Source organism: Cryptomeria japonica, chromosome 8 (genome assembly GCF_030272615.1).
Source record: "Cryptomeria japonica chromosome 8, Sugi_1.0, whole genome shotgun sequence".
NCBI lineage: Eukaryota > Viridiplantae > Streptophyta > Pinopsida > Cupressales > Cupressaceae > Cryptomeria > Cryptomeria japonica.
The window spans coordinates 298,848,229-298,874,766 of record NC_081412.1 but is presented as its reverse complement, the minus strand read 5'-3'; the positions used below and the strand labels follow the sequence as shown (position 1 = coordinate 298,874,766).

The 26,538-nt window shown below is 34.4% G+C and overlaps 1 protein-coding gene across 4 annotated transcripts in view; it reads right to left on the bottom strand.

Annotated features, from left to right (window-relative positions):
* LOC131035899 (structural maintenance of chromosomes flexible hinge domain-containing protein GMI1) overlaps nucleotides 1-26,538 on the bottom strand; it is a 254,949-nt gene that overhangs the window by 49,004 nt on the left and 179,407 nt on the right. For all 4 annotated transcript variants that reach the window (XM_057967666.2, XM_057967665.2, XM_057967667.2 and 1 more), the window contains 11 exons: nucleotides 17,188-17,263; nucleotides 16,902-17,084; nucleotides 11,175-11,321; nucleotides 10,973-10,994; nucleotides 10,761-10,875; nucleotides 10,471-10,587; nucleotides 9,811-10,149; nucleotides 9,159-9,295; nucleotides 5,451-5,628; nucleotides 5,058-5,160; nucleotides 4,814-4,911 (listed from right to left, as the gene is read on the bottom strand). In XM_057967666.2, the coding sequence (XP_057823649.2) occupies nucleotides 4,814-4,911; nucleotides 5,058-5,160; nucleotides 5,451-5,628; nucleotides 9,159-9,295; nucleotides 9,811-10,149; nucleotides 10,471-10,587; nucleotides 10,761-10,875; nucleotides 10,973-10,994; nucleotides 11,175-11,321; nucleotides 16,902-17,084; nucleotides 17,188-17,263 (1,515 nt within the window). The remainder of the gene's footprint in view (nucleotides 1-4,813; nucleotides 4,912-5,057; nucleotides 5,161-5,450; nucleotides 5,629-9,158; nucleotides 9,296-9,810; nucleotides 10,150-10,470; nucleotides 10,588-10,760; nucleotides 10,876-10,972; nucleotides 10,995-11,174; nucleotides 11,322-16,901; nucleotides 17,085-17,187; nucleotides 17,264-26,538) is intronic.

Here is a 26,538-nt window from a genome sequence, read left to right as displayed (position 1 = left end):
ATTCTCACCGATGGACAAAGGGTGTCATAAAATGACAACACAACCTTCTTAGAGAAATCTAGCAATCTGTCCAAAGTTATTACACTTATAAGTTATAACATATAATTTTGTAATTTCTCAAAGGAGCATAAAAATTCCTATTCATGAGTCTGAATTAATTTCTTACAAACACTCTACAATTGATTGTTTTATGTCTGAAATAAGTGCAAGTATAACAATAACCATTAAAGAAGGAGTTGTTCGATCTGGTCATATGCACTTGTCTTGAAATAGGAGGCCATTTGTAAGCATTATTTCTGAATTTTGAAAGAGAATCCTTTGAGCTATCACAATTGAATGTCCGTTGTTCTTCTATAGATTTAGAATATTGACCTTCTTCAAGGTCAACTCCACCTTTATCAGTAGGCTGTTTTTGTAAGCCTAAGAGGTCATCCAATGACATAGAACCATTCTGATTTATCTTCTCATTATTCAACAATATAGAAGAGTTATCTAACTTTCTGACTGAGCCAATTTCAGCTTCAAGATTCTCACAGTTTCCTTCTTTAACCTTGAGTTAACTTCTGATTTCTTCTTCTATTCTCTTTGCTTCTTCAACCTGAACCTTCATATCCACTATCAACTTTTCCACATCCTCTAGGACTTGAGATTTCATAGATTTTTCTTCACTTTCTTCTTTAAAGAGCAACTTTAAGCTCTGATTTTTCTTTCTTAGCTTATTGATTTCATTTAGAGCACTTATCAAGTCTTGCTTAAGATCAACTTCTTCCTCTTCATCAAAGTAGTCATCTTCTTCTTGATTTTCAAAAATAGCTTCTTCTAAATCCATGAACTAAATCTCATCATTTAAGGACTGCTCTTCACTCACATCCGATGAACAACTTTCCTCCTTAGACTAGAAACTTCTTTTGAAGTTATGAGTCTTCTTTTCCTTACCAAAGTATTTCTTTTTACCAGACTTATGCTTCTTTTCATAACTGTTGTCCTCATCCTTCTCATAAGGAAATTAAGCTACAAAATGTCCCATCTTGCCATAATTAAAGCACTTTAAAGGCAGCTTACATTTATATTTTCCAGAACCTCCTTTTAATTTTCTCACAAAGTGAGCCACTTCAAAATCAGATTCACTATCAAAATCAACACTTCACGCATATTCTTTTTCTTTTCCTTTCTTTGAAGCTTTAAAGGCTGTATCCTTTTCAGAATAGGGCTCAGTATTTGTTCTCATCTCATAGGCAGTTAGAATACCATGGAGCTTGTCAATAGTCGTTTTGTCAAGATCAGCCATCTCCTCTATTGCTGAAACTTTTGCACCAAATCTCAAGGGTAGAGACCTTAAAATTTTCAGAACTATATTACTGTCCTCAATCTTCTCTCCTAAGCCCTTTAAAGAGTTTACAACTCCAACTCTCAAAATGTAGGTAGCAACGTTTTGTTCTTCTCACAATCTAAGACTTTCAAATTGCATTCTATGAGTCTGAAGTTTAGCCTTTCTAACTTTATCTTCTCCTTCATATGCCTTTTGAAGTTTCTCCCAAATTCATGAGCAATTTCACAATGCATGACTTTTACAGATTCAATCTCTCACAAGCAACATAATATTGCATTCATGGCTTTTGCATTATGTTTGAATTCCTCCTTCTCATTAGCATCCATTGGAGGAACTGAAGGAATTGTGTAACCAAATACAACACTATTCCAAACATCAAAACCAAGTGACATTAGTATTTCAGATTTTTAAACTTTCAGAAGCATAGAATCACATAAAAACTTAAAAAAGAATAGCCATTAAGATGTACACACTAGATTTCTCGTGGAGAACCCTTTCAAGAAAAAAACCACGACACAAAAGCTTTCAAAAACAAAATGGGCGCCAACCCAACGAGCACCAACTCAGTTTACATAAGTCAGCATCAACTCACTAAGAGCACCGACTCCTATCAAAGAGGCACCAACCTCTGATGCACAAAAGTAAACATCAACTCCAGAAATTATAAATTATAAATTCTAAAGAATTACTCCAAATCTATCCAAGTCTCTGTCTAACCCACAAGGAACTACAACTTTATTTTGGGTAGCTGTGATAAGTAGGCAGATTACTCTATTCAAGGAAATCAAAACAATTGAATCTGCTAAAATACGATAGTTCATCCTTTTAAAAGACAAACTCCGAAGATTGTTCAAAAAACAACATCCCTCACAATACCGTCTACAGATTCTCAATAGACTTCTTTCACACTAAAATGAAAACGTTTGTCATACACACCTTTTATGAAACTGGTGGCACAACTCATATTACCCAAAGAATCAACCTACATTTTTCACAGTATAAGTTTAGGGATGAGGCTCATTATTCTTATATTGAATAGTATTATGTTTTCACGAGTTCGCAGAGCTCATCTCTGAAAAACCATTCTACACATTGGATATACAAAGTCGTATCTCATTCCAAAAATCAAACAAATCACCTGCGATCACCAACATAGCAAAAACAACTCTCCAAATACGGCTTTTTCATCACTGTCATTGTTCTCCAATCATTGCGTATACTTACAACAACCCAATCATATGTTTTTTACTTTTCCAAAAAAAACGCAGCATACATAAGCATTTTTTACAATATCAAAAATGATGACAACCTTCTATTCATCCACCCAAAAAGAAAACATGATACTACCTGTTCCACATCTTTTGTATTGCACATATTTCAAGTGATAAATAATGTAACGCTCAGCATCAACAGAAAATAAAAACCCAACTCATGAAATATCTGACCAAGGTAGTAAATGGCTCACTTGATTCGTATTACTTGCGATTTCAATAGAAGAACATTATGAACTAACCATAAAGAGGCACAATTCTTGAAAAAAAATGAGCCGACGGTGTTGAGCACCAATAAAAACAGTTCATTCGAAAACAGTTTTCTTAAAAAATGTAATCACCACATTATCTCTTGCAACCTGTAGATAACATTCTCCAGAAAAATTACGCCAACATAGATCTTATCATAAAAAACGTGTTTATGCCATCTTCCAAAAAATAACGACCTGTGTCATTCTCACATCATGAGTGTTTGATTTGTTACAGGGTTAAAGCCGACATCCTCGGAACAAATTAAAGTCAACAAAGAAATGTGAACTAAAGAAGGAACACACGAACTTGGCTACCAAACAAATTGTTTAAAGATTCTCATACGACCACCAGATTTAAGAAAGGAAAATCACATAAAGTTAAACAATGCAGCCACAAAACACCACATCTAAAATAAAACAGAGTAATTGAATTTTTTTAAGTGCCACAATGGGTAACCACAAGCAGACTAAAACCTTTAATGAAATTCGTTGATTATTATCAAAAAGATACAATGCCAAACAAGCCAGCGAGCAGGTGACATGGCAAGTAAGAAAAGAGGCTAGCAGCTTAAGTAGACAAGTAGGCAGCTCAACCAAACAGGCAAATTGCTGATCCAAGCAAGCAAGTAGCTGAAACACACATCGAATTACCTCAAGTAGACAGACAAGTAGCTCAACCAGGTAAGTAGGTAGCTCAAGCAAATAGGGAAGTAGCTCAAGCTCACAATCAAATAGCTCAACACTTGGACATCAATGACAAAACATCCAACACCCTTCCCTCCTTCCCCCTCTCAGTATAACTAAGTGCTCTTAAAACCACTTCCCTTTCCATTTTCTTTAATCTAGCAACAAATGAAAGAGTTAGGCATCCAATGAGGATTCACCATATACAACATTTTCTTGTGCTCATCCTATACAACTAGGTGACCACACCATTGTTGAAAACTGTTGGAGACTTCCTTTCCTTGGATCACTCTTTGAATGTCACAACCACTCTTAGCCTTTCACACTTGAATTTCATAGTATGTAGTCAATACAAACTTTGGTAAAACTCTACAGTAATCTCCACCAAGAAAAAATTATTCACATGAGGCACCCTATCAAGGTTTCTATCTAGAGAAAGAGTTTTCCTACACTCTTGTCATGTCAATTGTATTACATCTTCTCCAAAGTTCTCTTTGGAAGGAAGCATACTTTCTATTAGAATATACCTCATCACCCACAGTATTTCTTCTCTTCACATCTTATGCAACCCATCATTCCTCACTTCATTCAAACATTGTTTAATTTGTTTGCTGCTACTCCAACCTCCCTTATTGTGATGCTTCCACTCAATCCAATGGATTTCTAAAGAAATTTCAATCATGCTTCTTCCTTTTCTTATAGGCGCATTAGAGTCCAATGCCTTTATTGTTTGGAAGAGTGACAAGGATTTAGTAGGGTATAGTATAGGTTTTAGAGTTGGAATATACTATATTATCAGGTTTTAATATGTACACATTTAACTTAAACCCATCTAAAAGTAACCAGGGTAAATTCTTACTTATTAGGTTATTACCCTAAGTTAGCTGGTCATTTTTTCATTCCCAATCTAGCATTTTTATTAGAACCAAGAGATTTTGAAATATTTTCTGAATCTTGTAATTTTGGCATATAACAAGCTCATATGTATTTGTAATTTTTCATGAATGTTAATCAAGCTTGAAGATGAATTCAAAAAGGATTTTGTCAAACAATTACTCAAAGTAGACCTCTCACTTCTACTATAATATATGCTTGATTTCACATCATTCTTCTACAACTCTCCTATTCACAATAATACTTAACACCAGGAAAAAAATGACAGAAGTATTGATATTAACACTGGAAAAATAATGTTATAGATATTGATATTGATTTGAAATTTGTTTTTTGCTGCATTTAAATATGTCAATGCTAAACAAAGTCCTATAAGTTATTACCTGCATTTCAAAGTCATGAATCACATCTTCAGGGCGCAAGCAGTTGTCCAATTCCTGCTTACTCAAGATCTCCACTTTAGACAAATCTCCCGGTAACACTGATGAAGACAACAAACTTATCTTTGAAATAATGTTAACAACAGGAAAATTTGGAAATTAACCATAAATGAAGCAATGGTTAAGCACATGCAATCATAATTATATCTTCATAAATCCTCAGTCTAGCATTAGTTAAATATTTTACCTGTTATTGGCATTTCAGCATAACAAGGCTCCTTAATACCAACACATAAAGATGCTTCAAAACTAGGTCGCAACAAATTCAGCTTGCCTCCTAACAAAACTTTCTGCAGCAAATCATGAACTATATTTAAATATACATCTCCAAATAGGAAAAAATTATAATGCTTTTCTAAGAAAAGTTGCATCCACAGTGTGTAAATGTTTCTTTAATAAATGTAATAAAAGCTATGATACAACAAGAATACATCATTCCAATATTATGCATTCTGCATTCAACTTCCATGCAAACCAACCCTACAATTTATTTTCTAATTGAGAAATTAATATAAATATTTTTAGGAATAGATGTACAGATGTAAGTTCTTCACTTTAAATAAAAGCATCCCAAGCATACCACTCGCACATGCATTTTGTCGTGTGTTATATTTCCAGATGCATTCTCTATATCAATTCCCACTGGCTTTCCCATCTTCCGAACTTGTATTTGAATCTTTGGATAGGTCTTAAAAGCAATCCAGTTATAATAGATATCAAAGCAGGATATATAAATTGGTCCAATTTCAGATCCCAGCCTGCAAAAGAGGAAGGAAAATAATGGCGTTCTCAATCCTCGCAATAACTTTTAGTAGCAAATGACCATTCCTTTTAGCTCTATCTCCTAAAACAGTAGTATTAGCTTGCAATCAAAGAAAATAATACAGCATATTGACTACACTTTTGATAAGAATAAACTTCATTAAACAAAATTACGACTCTTAGAATTATGTTTTCCAATTTCATTTACATTCACACACAAGGAAAACAGTAACAACACAAATACATAAACTTACAGCATCAGAACTATGAATAGTCCCTAAAGATTTTATTTCCTATTTCCACAATGCTTTCTGGATTCTTAATGTTTTGATTTAGAAATTTTGGCATTTCAATTCTTGTTTCACAACCCATCTTTACAATTGGCAGTGAAAACAAAGAGCAACAATAATATTTGTTGCATCAAGGTCAACAGGGTAAGAGATCAGAGACCAAAAAATGTTGGAGTGAGGCCAACTCAAATTGAGTTTAACTAAGCAAATTAGTGAATCTGAGTGCTTCTGGTTTAGATGGTATATTTAACAACAGTAGTTGAAAGAATGTTAAACAAGTTTAAAGAAAACAAATTTATGAAGTTGATAAGGTCATAATCTTGTGAGCTTCTACATCTCATTCATTTTCTCTATGTTATTCCTTTCTCTCTTTTACCATTCCATTCTTCTATAAATCTCATAAAGGATTGATCAACAATTCATGAGGTTCACTCATACTGCTTATTAGCATAAAACAATGCACATGTCCTTCTTGTCTACAGAAATGTCACTAGGTGTCTTCTTGTCAGAGCAATTTCAATTCATAACAAAGCATCTGCTAAATAAGATCTGTCCTTTACATTCTACTGATGATTCTCAACTTGTCTCTAAAAGGAATCTGTCTATCAAAGCATCAACCTTTATTGTCATTGTTCTTAGGATTAGCATAGGACCTCTAAACCCTTGTCTCTTTAATCTTTACTTTTTCCAAGAAGTTAGTAAGATCACACGTTCTAGAAGAGTTCAAGTAAAACGTAAGTCCTCTTGTGATTCCAGCAAAATCACATCAATTTCACTGAGTCTATCCACAGCATTTAAGTCGCATAGACTTTGCATTGTAAACCTTCGAGTTGTCCCACTTGATCATATTATTTAGCATGCGAGGTTTCTTTGTTCAAAAGAGGATAGAATACCTTGGCCTTTTATTTTGTATTCGAGGTGTCCTAAAAAACACATCACCGGGTAAAACCTCTGATTGCATGAAAATAAGGTACAAGGGCATGGTTCACATGAAGCACTTAACCTTGATAACATTGATCCATACTCAACAATTTGGATTGTTGCACCTGATGATGGTGATGTTGATGTGCATCCACTCTTTACTGACGATCACTTAGCTGATTTGGAAAGGGAGACAGTTGAATGGGATGCGGAAGTGGCAGCATGTGAGAAGGAATGTGAGGTTGGTCATACAGCAGAGGCACCTGTTGAGGCACCTATCACTATGGATGAGGCACCTATTGAGCATGTTGCTGTCAGCACCACCCACTCAGGAGCAACAATTTTTTTCGAGCTTTAGTCCTAAATGCAATTTATGATTTCTAATGTTCATTGATACCAATACTTAAACTTAATATGTATTCAAAGGTTGTAGTTATTTTATGGTCTATGATATGTATTGAACTCAATTTTATTCAGATGCTGCACTTGTTTTTTGGTCTATGCTATGTATTTAACTCAAACTTTGATTTATATATGATGGAAAATAGTATATGTTCTACAAATTCGATGTATATGATGGGTCAGCCAAGTCATTGCCAAGTTCGAGTTTTTCAACTATGATACACACAACACAAAACACAACAAGTACAAGAAATGACCAATACATACAAGAAGCATTGCTAATCCATAGTATCATGAATTAACAACCTCACAAGCTTTTTGGCCGAACTCATTAGACAATATGCACTATTGCCATTTCCATCAACAAATTTATATCGCCTCACCACAAGCCATATTATCAGATCTAAGGGTTTTATCATTTAATTTCATGTTGTTGTTATTCAATAATGTGTTTATGCCCTATGTTGCATGTATTGGTAGCATAATACATTGCATATTTAATTAGAAATCTAAAAAGAAACATTACAATATGTTTCAATAATTTCAACAAATGTAGGTTTCTAAAGTCTTGCCTTTGTAGTTTCAAATGTGTGGAATTAACAAAAGACAATTAATTAAAAGGAACATTTTCTAGTTCTTTTATGAAGCATACACAAAGAATACAGAGATGCAAGTTTTCCACTGCAAACTTGATTTTGAAGAATGGACATTTACTAATTTTGTATAGTTTTTGTTTTGTAAGACTTCTTTCATCTCAATATTGCATTATGGCATCAACCAGCTTAGTGTCAAAGAAAATCTTGTGTATATACAAACAATATTGTCTCAATTGTCCCTTTGGTACTATACATTGTTCAATATAAATTCATCATGCTCCTTTGTGCATTGTCAAACAACCTTAAGATGATATAATATCAAAGTACACACCATTCTTCGTATTATATGTTTGATGTAAAGTCCTTATACCACTTTGTGTATTATACGACAATTTTTAGATCTTATCTCAAAATACAAATCATTCTTCTATATAAAAATCATTCTTCTATATAAAAATATTAGATTATCTCACTTTGTGTATTATAATACAATTTTTAGATCTTATCTCAAAATACAAATCATTCTTCTATATAAAAATCATCATGTTAGATTATGAATTATAACACTATTAATTACAACGTATAGTATTATCAATTTTATGATCAACTGTCTTCACAACCATAGTCTATTTTCATACCCAAAACCCACATTTTTCACATTTGAATGCATCTATTTTTTTTGCAGACCATTGAAACTGTCTACAAACTGCTTGCAGTTTTCTATATATTTCCAAGCTTGACGCCAGTATCATTCATCAAAATTGATGATTAATTTACGTTTTTGTAAAATAAATCTAAGTAAATCTATTTAAGGTGATATACTATTAACAAGATGTGCAACACAATACAGTTCAATAAACCTGATGGAAATGAGCAATCATAGATCAACAAATCAAGTATGCTCCCCTACTTAGGAAGAATGTATCTTCATGGCCACTCATGTATATTCTACAAGTATTAACTGTTCATTTCACATTGGAATCCATCATACAATTTCTAATTAGCAAGAGTTTAAAATGGCATTTAAACATGGCAATCCAAAGAAAAAATTATCACACAAATTAAACAACATGATCACAAAGTAACAAGCATAAAAGATGAATGTCTAACCTTCTCGTCCAAGTGATAATTGCAAGCACACCTATTTAACCGAAATGAGGTAAGATATAGCGTACATAGGAATTGGTTTACATTTTTGTTGAGAAATCATCCATAAAGAAAAGGTTATGAGAATTATGATAGGTTCAAAGGTTGCCTATCAGGGCACGTAAAGCTACAATAATACCAGAATGTAATTTCAAAACAAGGTTTCCTTACCTTCCTTCAAGTCGCTTAAGTTCAACACCCTCTGAATCTGACAATTGATTACTTAGTTTCCAATGCTCAATTTTTTCTGATGCCTCAACACATAAATATTCTTCTCTACACAATGGATTTGCATCTGAACTGTTCACCTAAAATTGAAACATTTAATAGTAATTACAAAATAACCTTGATATATCCAATTTAATGCATGGTACAAACATACTTTATTTAATTCTGAACTAGTTATTAATGATAATGGATGATTGAAAAGAGGCACTAACATGTCTCATCCTCACAAGCACAAGAATTATTGTGATTAGTGTGAGTCTTTGTAGATTCTGTCCATAGTCTAGCATCTAGAGTTAGTTTCAGTTACAAGCGAACTTTCCCTTCCAAGTTGAACAGAGGTTTTACCTCACATTTTCGGTTGACTTGTGAAGGACAAATTATATTACTTACTTTACCTCCAGACAACATACCATTAAATCACAACACATTGAACATAAAAAATATAAGATATTCTCCTTATAGATATACGATAGCTGAAATTGTAACTAAATATCGTAAAGTGTAATTTTCCCCTTCATAATTTTTGAAATTAAATTGAAAATATTTCACCATATGCTGTAGTCAAGATATGAAATGATCTGAATTAAAAACTTACTAGAGAAAATGTAAATCTGTATCGTCCTGCTTTTGTGAACATCTCCAATAAACGGGATCCTTCCATCGAGAAGCAATACAATCCATGGACTCCTTTCCGAGAGGAAGTTCTCGTTTGCATTGTATACTTCACATCAGTTCCTGCTGATTTTTCTGGAGCAAAGCCATTTTCTCTGACATCTCTAATATCCATTCTCATTTCCATGTTATCCTTGACAATATGCTTTTGATCAGTAACATCTAAGCTTTTATCTGCAGTAAAGGAATGTGGCCTTACAACAGCTATAATTTCCTTTGGTAAGTCAAATCCTGCTTGAACTGTTTCTCCCTTAGGAAATCCCTGAAACAAAAAAAAGGCCAGACCTATAATTAAAAACACCTGAAATATTCTCGAGACATTTATAATGTTGATAACATCTAAACAAATATATATTTCTGTTCTATTCCATCGCTCTTTGCAACAATATAAATGTAATAATATTGAAAAGAACCTACTTATCAGAGAAATACCCAATTCAATTTGTACAAACAATCACTGGTATCCCATAACAAACAGCTACGACTTTGGCTACAAACAGAGTAAGACTTTATAAAGTTCAGTCACATTGTACCAAATCACTTTGTCTTTTTTGTTATCATACATGAATCCAAAGTCCCTCACCTTATCAACATCAAATTTTTGTACATGCTCTGTGTTTAATATGTCAATAAATGCTGGAGCTTTGAGCCTCTTTTTCTCAAGCTGTTTTGTCCATGTTTCATCATCCACAGCCAGACACTGAAGACAAACAAAATAAGACCAATAATGTTGACATGCAAACTAGGAAACAAACATCTTGCCACCTAATACAGACCATGCATATCATTTTTCAGACATATTAGTATATTACTGAATATTTTACAGAATTCTGGCAAATGTACAACCAAGAAAACAACATTGTAGGCTTTTACCTTTCCAGATGATGTCCAATCCAGGGGAAAAGATTTGGAAATCCCAAGTTCAAAGCTTGCAATTCCATTGTTGATACCTAACTTGCTCCCCCTCTCTTCAGGGCATTCCATTGGCCTGCATGTTGTATACATCACATTTACAAAATGGCATTTAAATCACTGTGCTACTATGTGACAGTGAGGTGAATGGATTTAATGAAAAGGATAAGAACCTGCAGATCATTCGAGCTTCACCTGCAATACAACAAATGGTTGTGGATGTTACAATTTCAAGCAAATGAAAATAAATCTCAGTAAAATATCAGTATCAAATCCAAACTCATTAACATTGGATATTTAGTATATAGATATATCATCCTATAATCTTATACAAAGTATAGAAAGAACAAAAGTAATTACAATAATCAATCATACCTGGATCACCTTCTAAACCCCCACACAAGATATACTCCAAAGTTGCATAAAGATCCTTCCCACCAGGAGCTCCTTTAACAATCTTTACTCTTTGACAAGCCTTCCATAATTGTCCTTTTCTTCGTATCTGAGTAATTACTCGCATCACTAAAAGATCAAAATAATTCACATCAGTTAAAGCCCTACTCCTCACAAACTTGCCAAAAATAGCTACCATCTTTAAAAAATAAATTGAACCGAGTTCTCCTAAACACATCCAAAGATGCCCTTCCCTTTCTATCACACCACATTGTCGTATTGATGAAAAATTACAATATCTAAGTTCCATCAAATCATAACAGTCCCCATAGGGTTCGGTGATTAATTCTCATCACAAAAGATATTTTAAATACTGGTGCAATTAGTTTAAATCTGTTTTTAGAAAATTTCAAAAACATTGACCATTACATCATTTCTTTTCAGCAATACTAGTTTTCTTTTTATTTTCTTTATTTTGAGCCTTAAACTCTTCTTAGCTGATGCCTAGTAATAGCATATGAGAAAAAGCTTGGTTATTCAATCATTTTTTTCAGAATTAATTGTCTGCATTTTACTTTGTTACTGCAATGCAATACGTATCTGCTATTAATCATAGTTTGGGAAAATAATAAAATAAAATGATAACGAACATTCTTTCTTCCACGGAACGTAAATCTTCATATGGAATGTTCTGTTCACAATCAGAAGAAAATAGACAGAATAAATTTTTAATATGATGTTTAAATTTCAGGGATAGGGATGGCAAGACATCAGGAGATGCGTATCGGAGACAGCAGTCCGAGGGCTATTTTGGGGGGATGGCAGAGAGAGAGAGAGAGAGAGAGAGAGAGAGAGAGAGAGAGAGAGAGAGAGAGTTAATTGCTGTCATGATGTATTTATTGCTGCTGTTACAAATGCTGTCATGTTATACTCGAGTTATAATGCTGTCATGATGTATTTATTAATTTAACAGCCCCCTTTTTAATGTTATGAACTCTTTATTTTTCAACATTATCAAATAAATTGCTTTTCTGCAGGGGACACCTGGCAATCCCTAGGACGGACAAGGGACCTCTAACACATCCCCAACTGTCTTGAGGACAGCCAGGTGTCTCCTATATGTTATCTGCTGTCCCTGGTTTTGGAAACCCATTCCAGGGCATTCCTGGATTTTCTCATATTAGGGAGAACATCTAGGACATCCCCTAACATACCCTGGTCCTAGAAACACATCAAGGAACAGGAACAGGGGTTTGAGAGGTTAAGACATGTCGCCATGTAACACAGGTTAAAATACATACAACCAAAATATTGAAAAAAAAATCAATATAGTTTTCTTTTCACAATTTGGAGGATTTTTGCTGCCATGGTACGAATTACATAACGGCTTTCAGCATCCCCTTCGGAATAGATGTACTCAACTCTGCAAAGACAGAACATAGAAATAGAGACACAATTATGGCTGTGAACCCACTGCTTGTTTCATCTTTTTTTCTTAATTAATGATATTTTAGCTTTAGGAATACTCAATTGTGCTCTTTACTATCTTAAATTTCCAGCAAGACTTGACAGATATTTTACCCTAGCTAATGTAGTTCCGATGTAGAATTATAACACACCAAAGCCTCTGTCACTGGATTCTTTATGAATAAGGTTATACTGTACCTTCAAGTAAACCGATTTGCAGTAAACTCTATCTCACAATTTTAGGTCCTCATTTACAATTCCTCTCAAGGTCACAGCCGATGCCTGACTACCAATCCATTGACAAAAAGAACTCTCCTGAGAAAAAAAAGACCAGATGACTGCAGGCACAGGGGAACTCCCAACAATTTCAGGGATGGGTTCAACCAAAGCCAGACACAACGGACACCAACCCAAATACACTCTCTACTCCCCGCTCATAATTCCCAGACCAAGCAAAATGTTTCCATAATCATTTGCAACTAAACCGGAGATGACAGATTAATCTCCTAGATGGTGGAGACTGATTAAAACAAATTATTGGTTATGCAAATCCACAATTGAAAAGAATAAAATAGTAGATATTTGAAAACATTGTCCTCAAGTTCACTATTTCAAATGCATTCCAATGCAGATACAACGATGAATGGAAATATACTAATAGCATTATGATGTTAAATGGGAAAGTATTTGTGTACTAATATTCCATGATTTCTGTTTCCCTTGCACAAGGGCCGAAGCATTATGAGATGCATTTATATATATTCCGTTTAAAGCGATTAAATCACACTATACGAACTAAGAAAACAATGGCAACTTGTAAGAAACACAAAATGTGAAAATTGGTTAAGTGCCCTTAGCACAAGGTCGAAATGAGTTGTATTGACATCTCACACCAGACTCTTTAATCAATTCCCTTCCAAAATCCTGAGAAAACCAATCAGCTTGTTTTATCCACCCTTATTGACCAACTACCATGCAATGTTGTCTATTATTTATGAGGTAAGAATGTATATAAAGTGAAAAATAACAGTTGTGAAAAACAGTTAAGACATTCAGCAGAAGGTTCGAATCATCTACATTTGATACTTCAGGCTAGTCTCATCTATCAATTGATTCAATTCACTTCCAGATTCTTGAAAAGATGAAAACAGTTCAGTTTTTCACTGTTCTTAGTGATAAACAACCATGTAGTGTTGTTTACCATCTACGAAGGAAGACTAATAGAACCCCATCATTTTATTATCACAAGCCCCGAGCAGCAAACTTTACAGATGATATCCTCCAGAGTTATGTATCAGAATGGAAACTTTATTTTTTTCCTCTAAAATCAGTTTGACAAAAAACAGCTTATAAGAGATGTCTGAGCAATAAGAATGATCTGTTTGAAAGATTTCATAGATGTCATTTTATCTATGTTTACTGATCATAGACAACATTTATGTGAATCATCTGTGAGTAACAAATAAATAAACTCCATCATGCTTGACACAAAAGATAGATGTTCTAAATATTATTGCAAGACTTCAGCAGCAAAGTTTACAGCAACACAGTTCATAATCACATCGCATAATGGGAACTTCATTTTTATCTATAAGACTGCTTGGGCAAAAATCTGCTTAAAAGGGATACAACCCAGCAATTATCAACGTTAACCCAAGAAGCTAGATCGCACCCTGCCTTCTCTTTCAATTTTTCAACTATGAACATCTTTTTGTTACAAAGAAAGCACTATTGCAAGGTAAGGCTTGTGATATTGTAATGTCCCCACTTTGAAATAGAATTTAATAATAAATAATAATAATAAAATTTAAATATTAAAAATTAAATTAAATATAATGAATTAAAATTTAATTAAGTTAATGAATGGTCAAAAGACATGAAACGATAAGTTGTGACTCCCCCAAATATGAGATATAAAAGGGAGAAGAGAACCTCATTTGAGAGGGGGTATTGGGGAAATGAGAAGTGCACATCTGATTTAAATAAGAAGTGCAGACCTGATCATGAAAGGTTATGTCCCTTTCAAAGGGCAGAAATAATGAAGAGTTGCACTCTTTTAAAAGGTGCTAATGGTGAAAGGGTGTGTCTCTTGCCACAGGCCATGCATAATGAAGAGGTGTGACCTCTCCCTCACATTGAGAGATATAAAGGAAAGGAATCAAAGCATCCGGCAACATCGCCATGGAATGGATCAGATCAGAACTGTTATTAAGTTACAGGCAGTAACATCTTTGTTGTTGGTGGTATGCATGGGGATGTGCTGAATATGTATGCTTAATACATGAAGCCTGATAATGTTGTTATGCAGAATTTAGTAGTAGTAATATTAATATAGGCCGCAATATGTATGACAGACATACTTAATTTCATATATATTCGTAATACATGAGAAGTTAGTATACTTATAGTTTGAAATCATGTTATTACTGCCAGTATTTAAGAAGATAGGGATGAGATGTTCCAAAGAGGGGCAGTCTAAATCCAAGCAATAGTTTAAGATAGGGAGGGGATCAGCGACCATAAGCCTTGAGGGTATAGACCCAAGATAGGTAAGGGCTTGGATCTGTAAACTTTAAGGGAACCTATTGTATTTGGTCTCTAAGCACTTTGGTAACATACATAGACCCTTCTCCCTTAAAACTGAAGTAGTAGCTGGCTCTGATATCTATATTAAGAACTATGAAATTATGAATAATGATATTAATCATCTAATGAGGAAAATAAATAAGCACTTGTTAATAACTAATAAATTGAAGAATATCAATGACTAGTTTCATGATTAGTCTCTCAATCAATTTTAGTATATTGAAATAGATTAATTATGTTAATCGAGTAGGGCACATTACAAATAGTATTAGAGCTTTGATCCTACCACACTGCAACGTAAAGATGAATCAATGAATCATTCTAGTCAATAAGAAGAAATCTAACAATACGTGTATGCTCTGTGTTTGCATATATCCATGTGTATGCTCCGTGTTTGATTAATATTGGTAGATGACTCAGTTTGAGAAAATTAAAATCGACATTGCTTGAGGACAAGCAAATTTAGGAAGGGCGGATTGTAATGTCCCCAATTTGAAATAGAATTTAATAATAAATAATAATAATAAAATTTAAATATTAAAAATTTAATCAAATATAAAAGAAAATGATTGAATATAATGAATTAAAATTTAATTAAGTTAATGAATGGTCAAAAGATATGAAGCGATAAGTTGTGACTCCCCAAATATGAGATATAAAAGGGAGAAGAGAACCTCATTTGAGAGGGGGTATTGGGGAAATGAGAAGTGCACATCTGATTTAAATAAGAAGTGCAGACCTGATTATGAAAGGTTATGTCCCTTTCAAAGGGCAGAAATAATGAAGAGTTGCACTCTTTTAAAAGGTGCTAATGGTGAAAGGGTGTGTCTCTTGCCACAGGCCATGCATGATGAAGAGGTGTGACCTCTCCCTCACATTGAGAGATATAAAGGAAAGGAATCAAAGCATCCGGCAACATCGCCATGGAATGGATCAGATCAGAACTGTTATTAAGTTACAAGCAGTAACATCTTTGTTCTTGGTGGTATGCATGGGGATGTGCTGAATATGTATGCTTAATACATGAAGCCTGATAATGTTGTTATGCAGAATTTAGTAGTAGTAATATTAATATAGGCCGCAATATGTATGACAGTCATACTTAATTTCATATATATTCATAATACATGAGAAGTTAGTATACTTATAGTTTGCAAATCATGCTATTACTGCCAGTATTTAAGAAGATGGGGATGAGATGTTCCAAAGAGGGGCAGTCTAAATCCAAGCAATAGTTTAAGTCCCAAGATAGGGTGGGGATCAGCAACCCATAAGCCTTGAGGGTATAGACCCAAGATAGGTAAGGGCTTGGATCTGTAAACTTTGAGGGAACCTATTGTATTTGGTCTCTAAGCACTTTGGTAACATACATAGACCCTTCTCACTTAAAACTGAAGTAGTAGCTGGTTCTGAAATCAATATTAAGAACTATGAAATTACGAATAATGAAATTAATAATCTAATGAGAAAAATAAATAAGCACTTGTTAATAACTAATAAATTGAAGAATATCAATGACTAGCTTCATGATTAGTCTCTCAATCAATTTTTGTATATTGAAATAGATTAATTATGTTAATCAGGTAGGGGACATTACAAATATCATAGCACACAACAAAATAGCTGGCCAAAAATCAACACCTAAATTCACCTTACCATTATGTGAAATCCCAAGATCTCTCCCATTGCTAGGATTTAAAATCAACACTGCCTGGTTGTCACAACACTCCACCTCTTCATCAAAACTCTCATGCATTGCCCTTAACCACTCTTGATATTCCTTATCCAGTTGATTTAGTGACAGTGGCTTACCATCTCTCTCTATATCCACATGTATTGCTGAAAACAGACCATATCAAACATTGAAATCTTTAGACCTACTAGTACAATAACAAAGACAAAAGGCAATTAAAAGAAATATTTGCCTAAACTAGCTACTTACTTGGAGAGCTAGCATCAGGTTTCCGCCCAAGACTTTTTAATGCAAGAGTGAATTGATGTTTGTGAGCAAGATCAGTCTGCACGATGAACAAATGGACAGCACTTCAGAAATTCTCAGAGCATCTCTAGGAAGAATTATTTTTCCAACCATTGAACTTTACAGATTTATCATTTAAATGATAGTTAAACAGAAAGGCATGTTTCAAAAGTCTAATGACTACTTGAAAGAGACTGCAATCCAGTTCCACTAGGCTAAGCCTTACATAAATAACTGAACTGGGCCATTTTAAATCAATGCATACATTCTTTCAGAATTTCAAACCCCCAATTCCCCATTGCTATACCTTAACATAAATAAAAGTGTCAGGAGCCACTAACACACAAAAGAGTACATATGGGGGATTCAGAGAGATCTCACGAGTCCCTATTCTCAAAAAATGGTGTTACCAAAAGGAAAAATTGTACTACAATGGAAATGGTTAGATCCTTGTTCTATTTCACCAATGCACCTAAATTTCTATGGGCTGAAGCAATGAATAGAATAATTCGCATTATAAATAGATTGCCTTTAAAGGCACTGAATTTGACAACACCCTTGCAACCTAATCTCTCCCACCTATGAATATTTCAAAGCCCTATTTCTATATTCATTCCCAAATTCAAAAGGAAGGAATTTAACTTATCTTCCTTTAATTGTATAGGAAAAACAAGAGGCCCAAGGCTATATGATCTTTCAAAAGGAATATCATATTAAATAAATACTATTTAAAAAAAATTATCTTGCATCTAAAACTAATAATGAAAATAATAAATTTAAGGGGGATGGGCAATCAAATAAACCTCAAACTTAAAGATCCAAATGGACTCAAACCCTAATTTGAGAAGTTAACCTACAGAAATCTCCTAAAATGACTAAAAGTCCACATAAATATTATGTATTAATGACTTTCTATAGAAGTATTCCCCAAAAATATGAAGCTAACAAAGATTAAAAAATGGAGGGATCCAATGTAATGAAAGTATAACACTCTAATTAAGAGCAAACTTCAAAATCTTGTGCCCACATCCTTAAAAAAAGAAGCATTATTGATTCCCATTGTTTATATAAAGTTAAATATGAACTCGAATGGTGAAATAGACAAATATGATGTGAGACTAGTCGCTAGAGGTTTCCTTAGCAACATAGTTTAGAGTCTTTGATCACAATGAAACCTTTACCCCTATGGCAATAATGAGAATCATTAGCATACTTTATGCCTTAGCAGCCAAAAAAAGTAGGTTTATACATCAAATTAATGTGAAACATGCATTCTCAAATGGTCATCTTTAAGAGATAATTATTTTGACTCAACCAAAAGGGTTTGAACAAACCAAACAAAGCATTCTATGCATGTAAACTCAAAAAATCTCTACATGATTTCAAACAAGCTCCAAGAGCTTAGTATACAAAGATTAATTGCATATTTCAATCTTTTGGATCCTCTATTTGCTATTCTTACAATGGTTTCTTTGTTAAAATTGAAGATCGTCAAATCATTATATTTGTGTTATATGTAGATGACTTATTACAAAGTCTCAATTTTTTAATCTACAAGTATAAAAACACACTAAATCAACCATTTGAAATGATTGAGTTGGGTTTTACTCATCATTTCTTGGAATGGATATATTCCATCATTAATTATGGTGCTATCTCATGCGAGATACAATATTTGCTTCAAAAATTCAAAATAATAAGCTCTAAACCTGGATCTATTCCTCTGAGAATGCATTTTAAACTTGACTCCAAACCTCTACGTAAAAAACCTACTGACATTCCTATTAGATGGGGTATTAAACTTGACCCCAAACCTCTAAGTAAAAAGGCCAATCCTACTTTTTCAATATGATTAACCAGAAGCTTGTCGCTGTTTCTATTAAATTGGGTATTAAGGTTGATCCCTAACCTCTACGAAAAAAGACCAATCCTAATTTATATAGAAAATTAGTAGAAAGATTGACTATGGCAAAAAGAATATTAAGGTATGTTAAAGGTACACTTCAATATTATATTTATTATTTGTTCACCCAAAATGTCGATTTATATGGTGTGATGCTGACCATACTGATGATAATGTTCATAGGAAATCTAGTTCTGGTTGTTTTTAAATATGATGCAGTTACTATCAGTTGGAATTAAAAACAACAAAAAATCAACCTACTATTGATCTTTCAGCCATTGAGATTGAATATAGAAATGCAATAAAATATCAAAGGAATCAATATAGCTCAAAAGATTACTAGATGAACTTCATGTGGATATAACTAAAGTACCACCTTATTATGTGAGCCTAAATAGTATTGATCTTGCCAAAATTGTATTCAACATTAAATAACAAAGCAAGTTGAAGTCCATAAGCATTTCTTTTGAAAAAAGATTATTGATAATGAAACTACTTTCCAATTCTATCAAATTGATTATCAGGTGGCAGATATGTTTATAAAACATCTGTGAACTATTAAACTTTCTAAATCCAGAGCAATATTGAGTCTCAAGCAGTTGCTGTTGAAGGGGAGTGTACATGACACTGACATCCCAATGACTAACAATTGTACTACATGTACAATCTATGAGCATTGTGTATTTTTTCACTAAATTTATTCTTTTACTTGAAAAATCATTGTGTGTAGAACCTATGGACATTATGTAAAGACCTCGGGCAGGAGGTTGTTATCTATAGACCTACAACTCCAATAAGAAATTTTCTAAGACCACCTTGTAGAATCATTGAGAAAACTAGGATTCAAATTATAACAAAAAGTTTATCATGTAATCTAAATACATGATCTTTATCATTGCATGTATTTTATCCTCATGGTATGCTTGTCAAAGAAGTCCTATGTTACTAAGGAACTTCATTTTTTTCTTTTTAAAAGAAACCGCCAACTTAAAACCTAAGTTGTCGGGTTCACCTGTTTGAGGCACCTAACACGAACTGGGTTCACGTGGGGTCCTGGTTCGTGCTTGGTTTGGCCAGGGTTCACCCCAGGGGCCCTGGGTTCCTTGTGGGTTCGTGGTGAGGGAACCCAAGGCCCCTAGGGTGAACCCTAGCCGAACGTGGGCGAACCCAAACGCTAACCCAAGCGACCAGCTAGGTTAAGTCACATCAAAATGACTTTTAAACATTAAAAAATTTAAAAAAAAATCCTTTTAAAATATTTCTTTATATATATATATACGAATGAACCCAACCCACAAACCCTAAAGGCAAAAAAAAATTGCTTGAACCCACGAGCCAAGTTTGCATCCTCAAACCCGCTCCCAAACCTGAACCAGTAATTTAGCTTACAACCACTATAAACATTACGGGGTAACATTATAGCAAACTATTTATCAGTGGCCCACCCTTTTCTTGTTGGTGTGAATAAAGGTTTTGTACCTAGCAAGTTACTAGTTGGGGATTTATTCACACGAATTAAGTTTACTTAGGTTCTAAGTGTCATTCTAGAAGTCTTTGTTGTCGAGATTGGAACTTATCATATCTTATCTTTATGACTTTTATTTAATTCTCATTACATATGCTATTTAATATTTGGCACTTTAGTTGTCTAATAACATAGTATTAAGACATCATAATCTTGTTTAATTCTATGTCTCAACCTTGTCTTTATAAGCATGGCCATCTCATTGTATATTTCATATTCATCCAATATTCAATCTTGCATAATGAAGAAAGCTATTCTTGTCATTTTCTCTCTCGTAGAAGTTTTTTTTGTGTTGAGAAACCACCATTAACTCCTGCATTTATAAGTGGTCTTGAATAGCATTTGTAAGACTCTAAATATAATGTATAGACCTTTTACTATAACATATGTATAACCGCACCATAAGATATTTAATTAATAAATATATCAATTAATTTTTTTAAAATTATTGCATGTGAGACAGTATTTATTGCTAATCTGAAAAATATAGCTTGCGTGACAAGAGTTGTTACTAATCTTGTGCTCATACCTAAGGAAAGAAGATAGCCAAATAGTTAATTAATTATTATAAAACTCCCTAGAAAATATTCGCTAGTGCTACTATGTATTTTCTCTATCTCTTAGTGTTTAGGGTCAATTTTGATGTTAGCTAGCTTCCCTTATACTCTGAAGATAGATTTTACAGTTTACCTTATATATTGTTTGGCCTTTTGTTCTTCCCCAAAGGACAAATTAAAATGCTAACATTTATCAAGTGACTTCCTTGAGAGGTGCAATGAATATTTTCTAGTGAATGTTGCACTCAAAGACTATAACCCCAACCCCCCCACCAAAATGAATCCCAATAGCTAAACACTACATATATCTAATGTGCATAGTGTTTCCTTTGAATTGGTTGATAAGTTTAAGTTTTTTAAACCCCTTTTGGAATGTTTCCACAAGTTATATTTTATAACCATTTAATAACTTTCTAGAAAAATCATATTTTCGATCCTTATAATATAGTGACTTTTTATTTTAATTTATTTTTAAATCAAATGAGTCACTTTTTAATTGAAAAAATTATATTTCCACACAACCACCAAGTTGCATGAAATAATAAAATGTTCCAAATATGAATTGTGACCAAACCAAAATAACCTTTAATACTTCGGATATCAAATTTTATGAAAGTTGGTGCTTTCCAAAACTAGTAATCTTCTACAAGAAATTTGGAGAGCTCCCAAAATGTCGAAACCACATTTGAAAAGTGGCATTAAACTCATCTTGATTTCTTGGACTCACAACCACTATCATACTAAATTTCTGATAAAGTTGGTGTTCTCCAAGAACCTTGCCAAGAATGTTAGAATGGGTCGAAAAGGGACATTACAATCATACTCCTCAAATGAGCAAATACTTAACTAGTAGTCTAGAAGCAGAAGTGGTTTTCTATGCACATCATGAATCAAAGTATAATCAAGGAAATATTTTATTAGGCCTTGAGAGTAGTCATTTCAATCATAGATGGCCCACTCACAGAGTACTCGGCGAGTTTTAAAAATTCGCCAAGTTTTCAAGCTCTACCAGTAAAAAAGACTTTTACTCGCAGAGTTTTTGTCAAAAACTCGGTGAGTCCAAGACAAAGACTCGGCCGCAAAAGCATAATAGAGAAAAACGACAAAAACACATTGTATTTCATCATTTTAGTGTGGGGTTTTTGCTCAGAAGGGGGAAGAGTGACTCCAACACTCTTGCAAGCTGATTTCCAGCTATTCTTGCCAATTCCAAGTGGATTTGAAGGGGATTTGAGGTGGTTTTGAAAGAAAAATCAGATTCCCAGGTTGGTTTTTTTTTTTTTTTCTATGCTTTTTTAAAACATTTTGTTATTTTTTGTTGCACCTAGATGAACTTGAAATCATTCCTAAGTAGTCTAAAATCTTTTTAAGTTATTTGAACAAGATTTAACACTAGTTTTGACAAGTTTTGTTAAATTTTAACTATTTTTTTGAAGAATCTCTAGTTTTCGAAAAAAATTGAACCCTAATATTTTTTTTTTTTAAACTTTGAATGATGTCTAATTTTTTTTCAACTAATTTAGATTGTTTGCTAAATTGTTTAACTAAAATGTTAACTTTCTTTTTTCGCTTTGTATGTGTAGGTTAACTAAGCATTAATTATGGCAAGTTCTGATTGGCCACTAGAACCATGCCCATCTGGATATATAGGCACCAATCCTAAAGGTGCAAGAGATAGGGCTCGGAGGTATGCCTATGAGGGAGTGGATCCTGGGTCAGTTATTTGCATAAAGTGTAAAGAAATACTTCATGGAGGCATCAACCGCCTCAAATACCACCTTGCAGGCATAGACAGGCATGATGCTAGAGAATGCCAAGGGACCAATCCTGAAATAAAAAGACAAATGAATGGCCTACTTGCAGTTGGGGAAGAGAAGAAATTGCAAAGGGAGAGGGCAAAGCTAGCCATGAGATCAGCCATACCTGAATCTCAAGGTGCTTCTATTAACATTGAAGAAGAACAAAAAGCACCTGAGGGCATAGTGGGCTCTCAGCGTGGCACACATATCCACAAACCCACCACCACCTTGCCCATCACTTTTGCTTCTTCTAGTAGAGTACCTAGGGCTGGCAGGGGCACTGGTGCATCACAATCAGGGTCCATAGGTGATTATTTTGTGCGCAAGAACACACCTGGAGCACAACCATCATTAGAGGCCACTGGATGGAATAGGGAGACACATGAGAAAACTGACATTGCAGCAACTGATTTTTGGTACTTCAACAACATTCCATTCAATGTGGCAGACAATCCTTATTCACTGAATTTGGTGACCGCAATGACAGTTGCGGGAAAGGGGTACAAGGCCCCTTCTCGAGGTTAGAAAATTACTAAATAGTCCACTTGATTTCATTTTTAATTGTTTTTTAGATTTCTTGTTTATTAAATCAAAATTGTGTACTAAGACCTAATTTCACTTTGTTCTTGTAGGTTGCTCACAAATGCAGTTGCTAGGGCAAAAGAAGTGGTGGAGGACCAAAAAAATGAATGGACAAAATATGGTTGTACCATTTTTTCTGATGGGTGGACAAATGGCAAGAAACGCACCATCATTAAATTTTTGGTTGCTTGCAACGACAATGTAGTGTTCTTGAAATCGGTTGATTCCTCCAATAAGGTGAAAAATGCAGAAACATTGGCTGGAATGTTGGAGCACGTTGTCATGGAGGTGGGAGTAGAGAATGTCCTTGACCATACTGAAGCACGTTGTCATGGAGGTGGCACCTTCTTTTTTGGACACGTTGTGAAGCACATGTCCTTGACCTTCTTTTGGACGACACAGAGAAACTTGAGTGGGTGACTCTAGTTGTGGAAGATGCTGTGATAAACCCAGATATATCACCTGATGTAAATTTGTTAAATAATGTTAATATACTAAAAGTAGAAATAAATCACTAAATATTGTTAAATTATGTTAAACCATTTATTTATGTTAAATAAAAGTTAAATATAAATAAATGATTAAAATGTTAATATATTTAATATATAAAATAATATAGAAAAGTATTATTAAATTAAGGTGTCAATGAAAATAAAATGTTAAAAGTTAAAACGGTGACATAATATAAGGAAGACCACAACGGTGCCCCCCCCCCCCCTCCCCCACCACGGGAAAGCTGCGACCACCGTCACACCCCTTCCTGCGGAAGGGACCCCGTGGTGGGTCGCGACCCTCCCCCTCCACAGGGTATAAAGAAAGACCTCCATAGAGCAAAAGGGAGGTAGCAAAGAGGAAGACGGAAGGACTTCAATCTGCAGACGGAAACTACGGTTTACAAACTTCAACAGCAGGTTGTGAACTGCATACAGGTAAGAGGTGTTACGAGTCATAAGGTATATATGTGTGTGGACGTGTGTGCCACACACACACATATATTAATGCATATTTACGAATATATATATTATTGAATGTTTACTTATATGTATGTGGCAATAAATATAGGTGTATATGCAGAATATTTATGTTTATCTAGGATCAATAAAGAGGATTAAAGAATATGTAAATGTAGACGTAAATTATGGAATGGAAAATGATAATGAATTGTAAAATGTAATATGAATAATGTAACTATATGATGGAGGCTATAGGGAGGAAATTCCCTTAGCCTAATGGAGGGATTATGACAATCCCTGGTAGGCAGTATATACTGAGTATCTATATGCATATATGTATGGCTTGGGTGATAAAACTCATCCAAGAAGAGACGGATCTGGCCGGTCGTCTCTGGTAGACTTGGATGACGAGATGCATCATCCAAGGCAAGGAATTGAGCATATATGATGGTCTTCCTTGGTAGGCTTGGATGTAAGACGTCACATCCAAGACAGGAATCGAATTATCCTTCGATTTCCTAGTATAGCTTAGAACCAAGATGGGTTCCAAGAAGGCGAGCTTCACGGCCACCTAAAGGCATGTCCCAGTACTGCACCCATATCCTTTTATTAAATAAGAACTGAGATTAGTTTTTAAAAAATTGAAGTTTAATTGCAAACTAGATTAGTTACATATATATATTTGTTGCATTCTAACAGTTTGTTTTGTAGGACAGTGGTCTCTAACTAGTACGGACATTACAATGGTATCAAAGCATAATCCTACCAACCCGTGGAAAGGATTCTTAGTTTATGATCACATATCAGAGAAAGAAAGGCACGAAAGCAATGACCGATCAATTAGCCAAACAACTTCAGACTTTCATGGAGCAAACCAATGAGAAATTCGAAAGAATGAGCCAATTAATCCTCCAAAGTACAAACAGCAATAATAGAGATATTTCAAACCCTAGAAGAGAGACACTCTAATCACACCAATAACGAACGATCTCCTCAAAGTTCTAGACAAACAATTCCCGAATTTCTTCCTGGAGAAGAACCTGTGGGAGATGAAGAGGAACAAGCCACACTTGGGGTGGAAGAAATCGCCCAAATTTACACCAGATTAGAGCCAGAAGTTCAGAGGGTAGTCTCCTTCAGGGACTTCTATGAGTCCAAGACTAATGAAGGTAGAAGGAGAAAGCCTATAGGTAAAGATCTCAAAGCTAAAGTCAACAAAATGTCCCTACCATGCTTTGATGGGTCAGGGAAGGATATCGCCCAAGCTTGGGTCCAAAAACTAGATACATACCTTTCATACAACCCCATGACCGAAGGAGATGCTATAAAATTTGCCATACTCCATTTAACTGGAGCAGCTCATAATTGGTGGCATAATGGACTCATTACCCTAGGACACAAAAATATTTCCACCTATAATGAGTTAACACAAAAGCTCATCAGCCGGTTTGACCAGAAAGACTCTGAATGGTACTTCCAAGAGTTAACACACCTTAAGCAATCAGGAACCATTGAAGACTATATAGACCAATTCCAAAACCTATCAGTAATGGTCCCCGACCTATCCCAGAGAAGGCTTACTTACATGTTTTTAGAAGGCTTAAAAGACTATTAAAAATTTTCTAAAACCCTTGGAACCACAGAATTTAGTAGAGGCCATTGAGAACACTAGGATGGTCGAATTTAATGCCCCCAAGAACATCTCAACCAAAACACCGCATAGGAATGAGGGACCCCAGAAGGACCGCCAGGAGAGGCCCTGCCGCTTTTGCAAGAAACCTTGGGATTTGAATCACCGATGTAAGGAGAGAGAGGAACTCATGGAGAAAGGGTTATGTTTCAAATGCAAGGCCCCATGGGGGAAAGGCCATGAATGTAAAACAGGACAGTTAAATAACACAGAAGAGATACTAGATGAGGAAAGACCCTATAAAAGGGCCAGGTTTGAAAGCAACGAACCAGGTACCTTGGCAGTCATCACCCAAGTAAGTGAGAA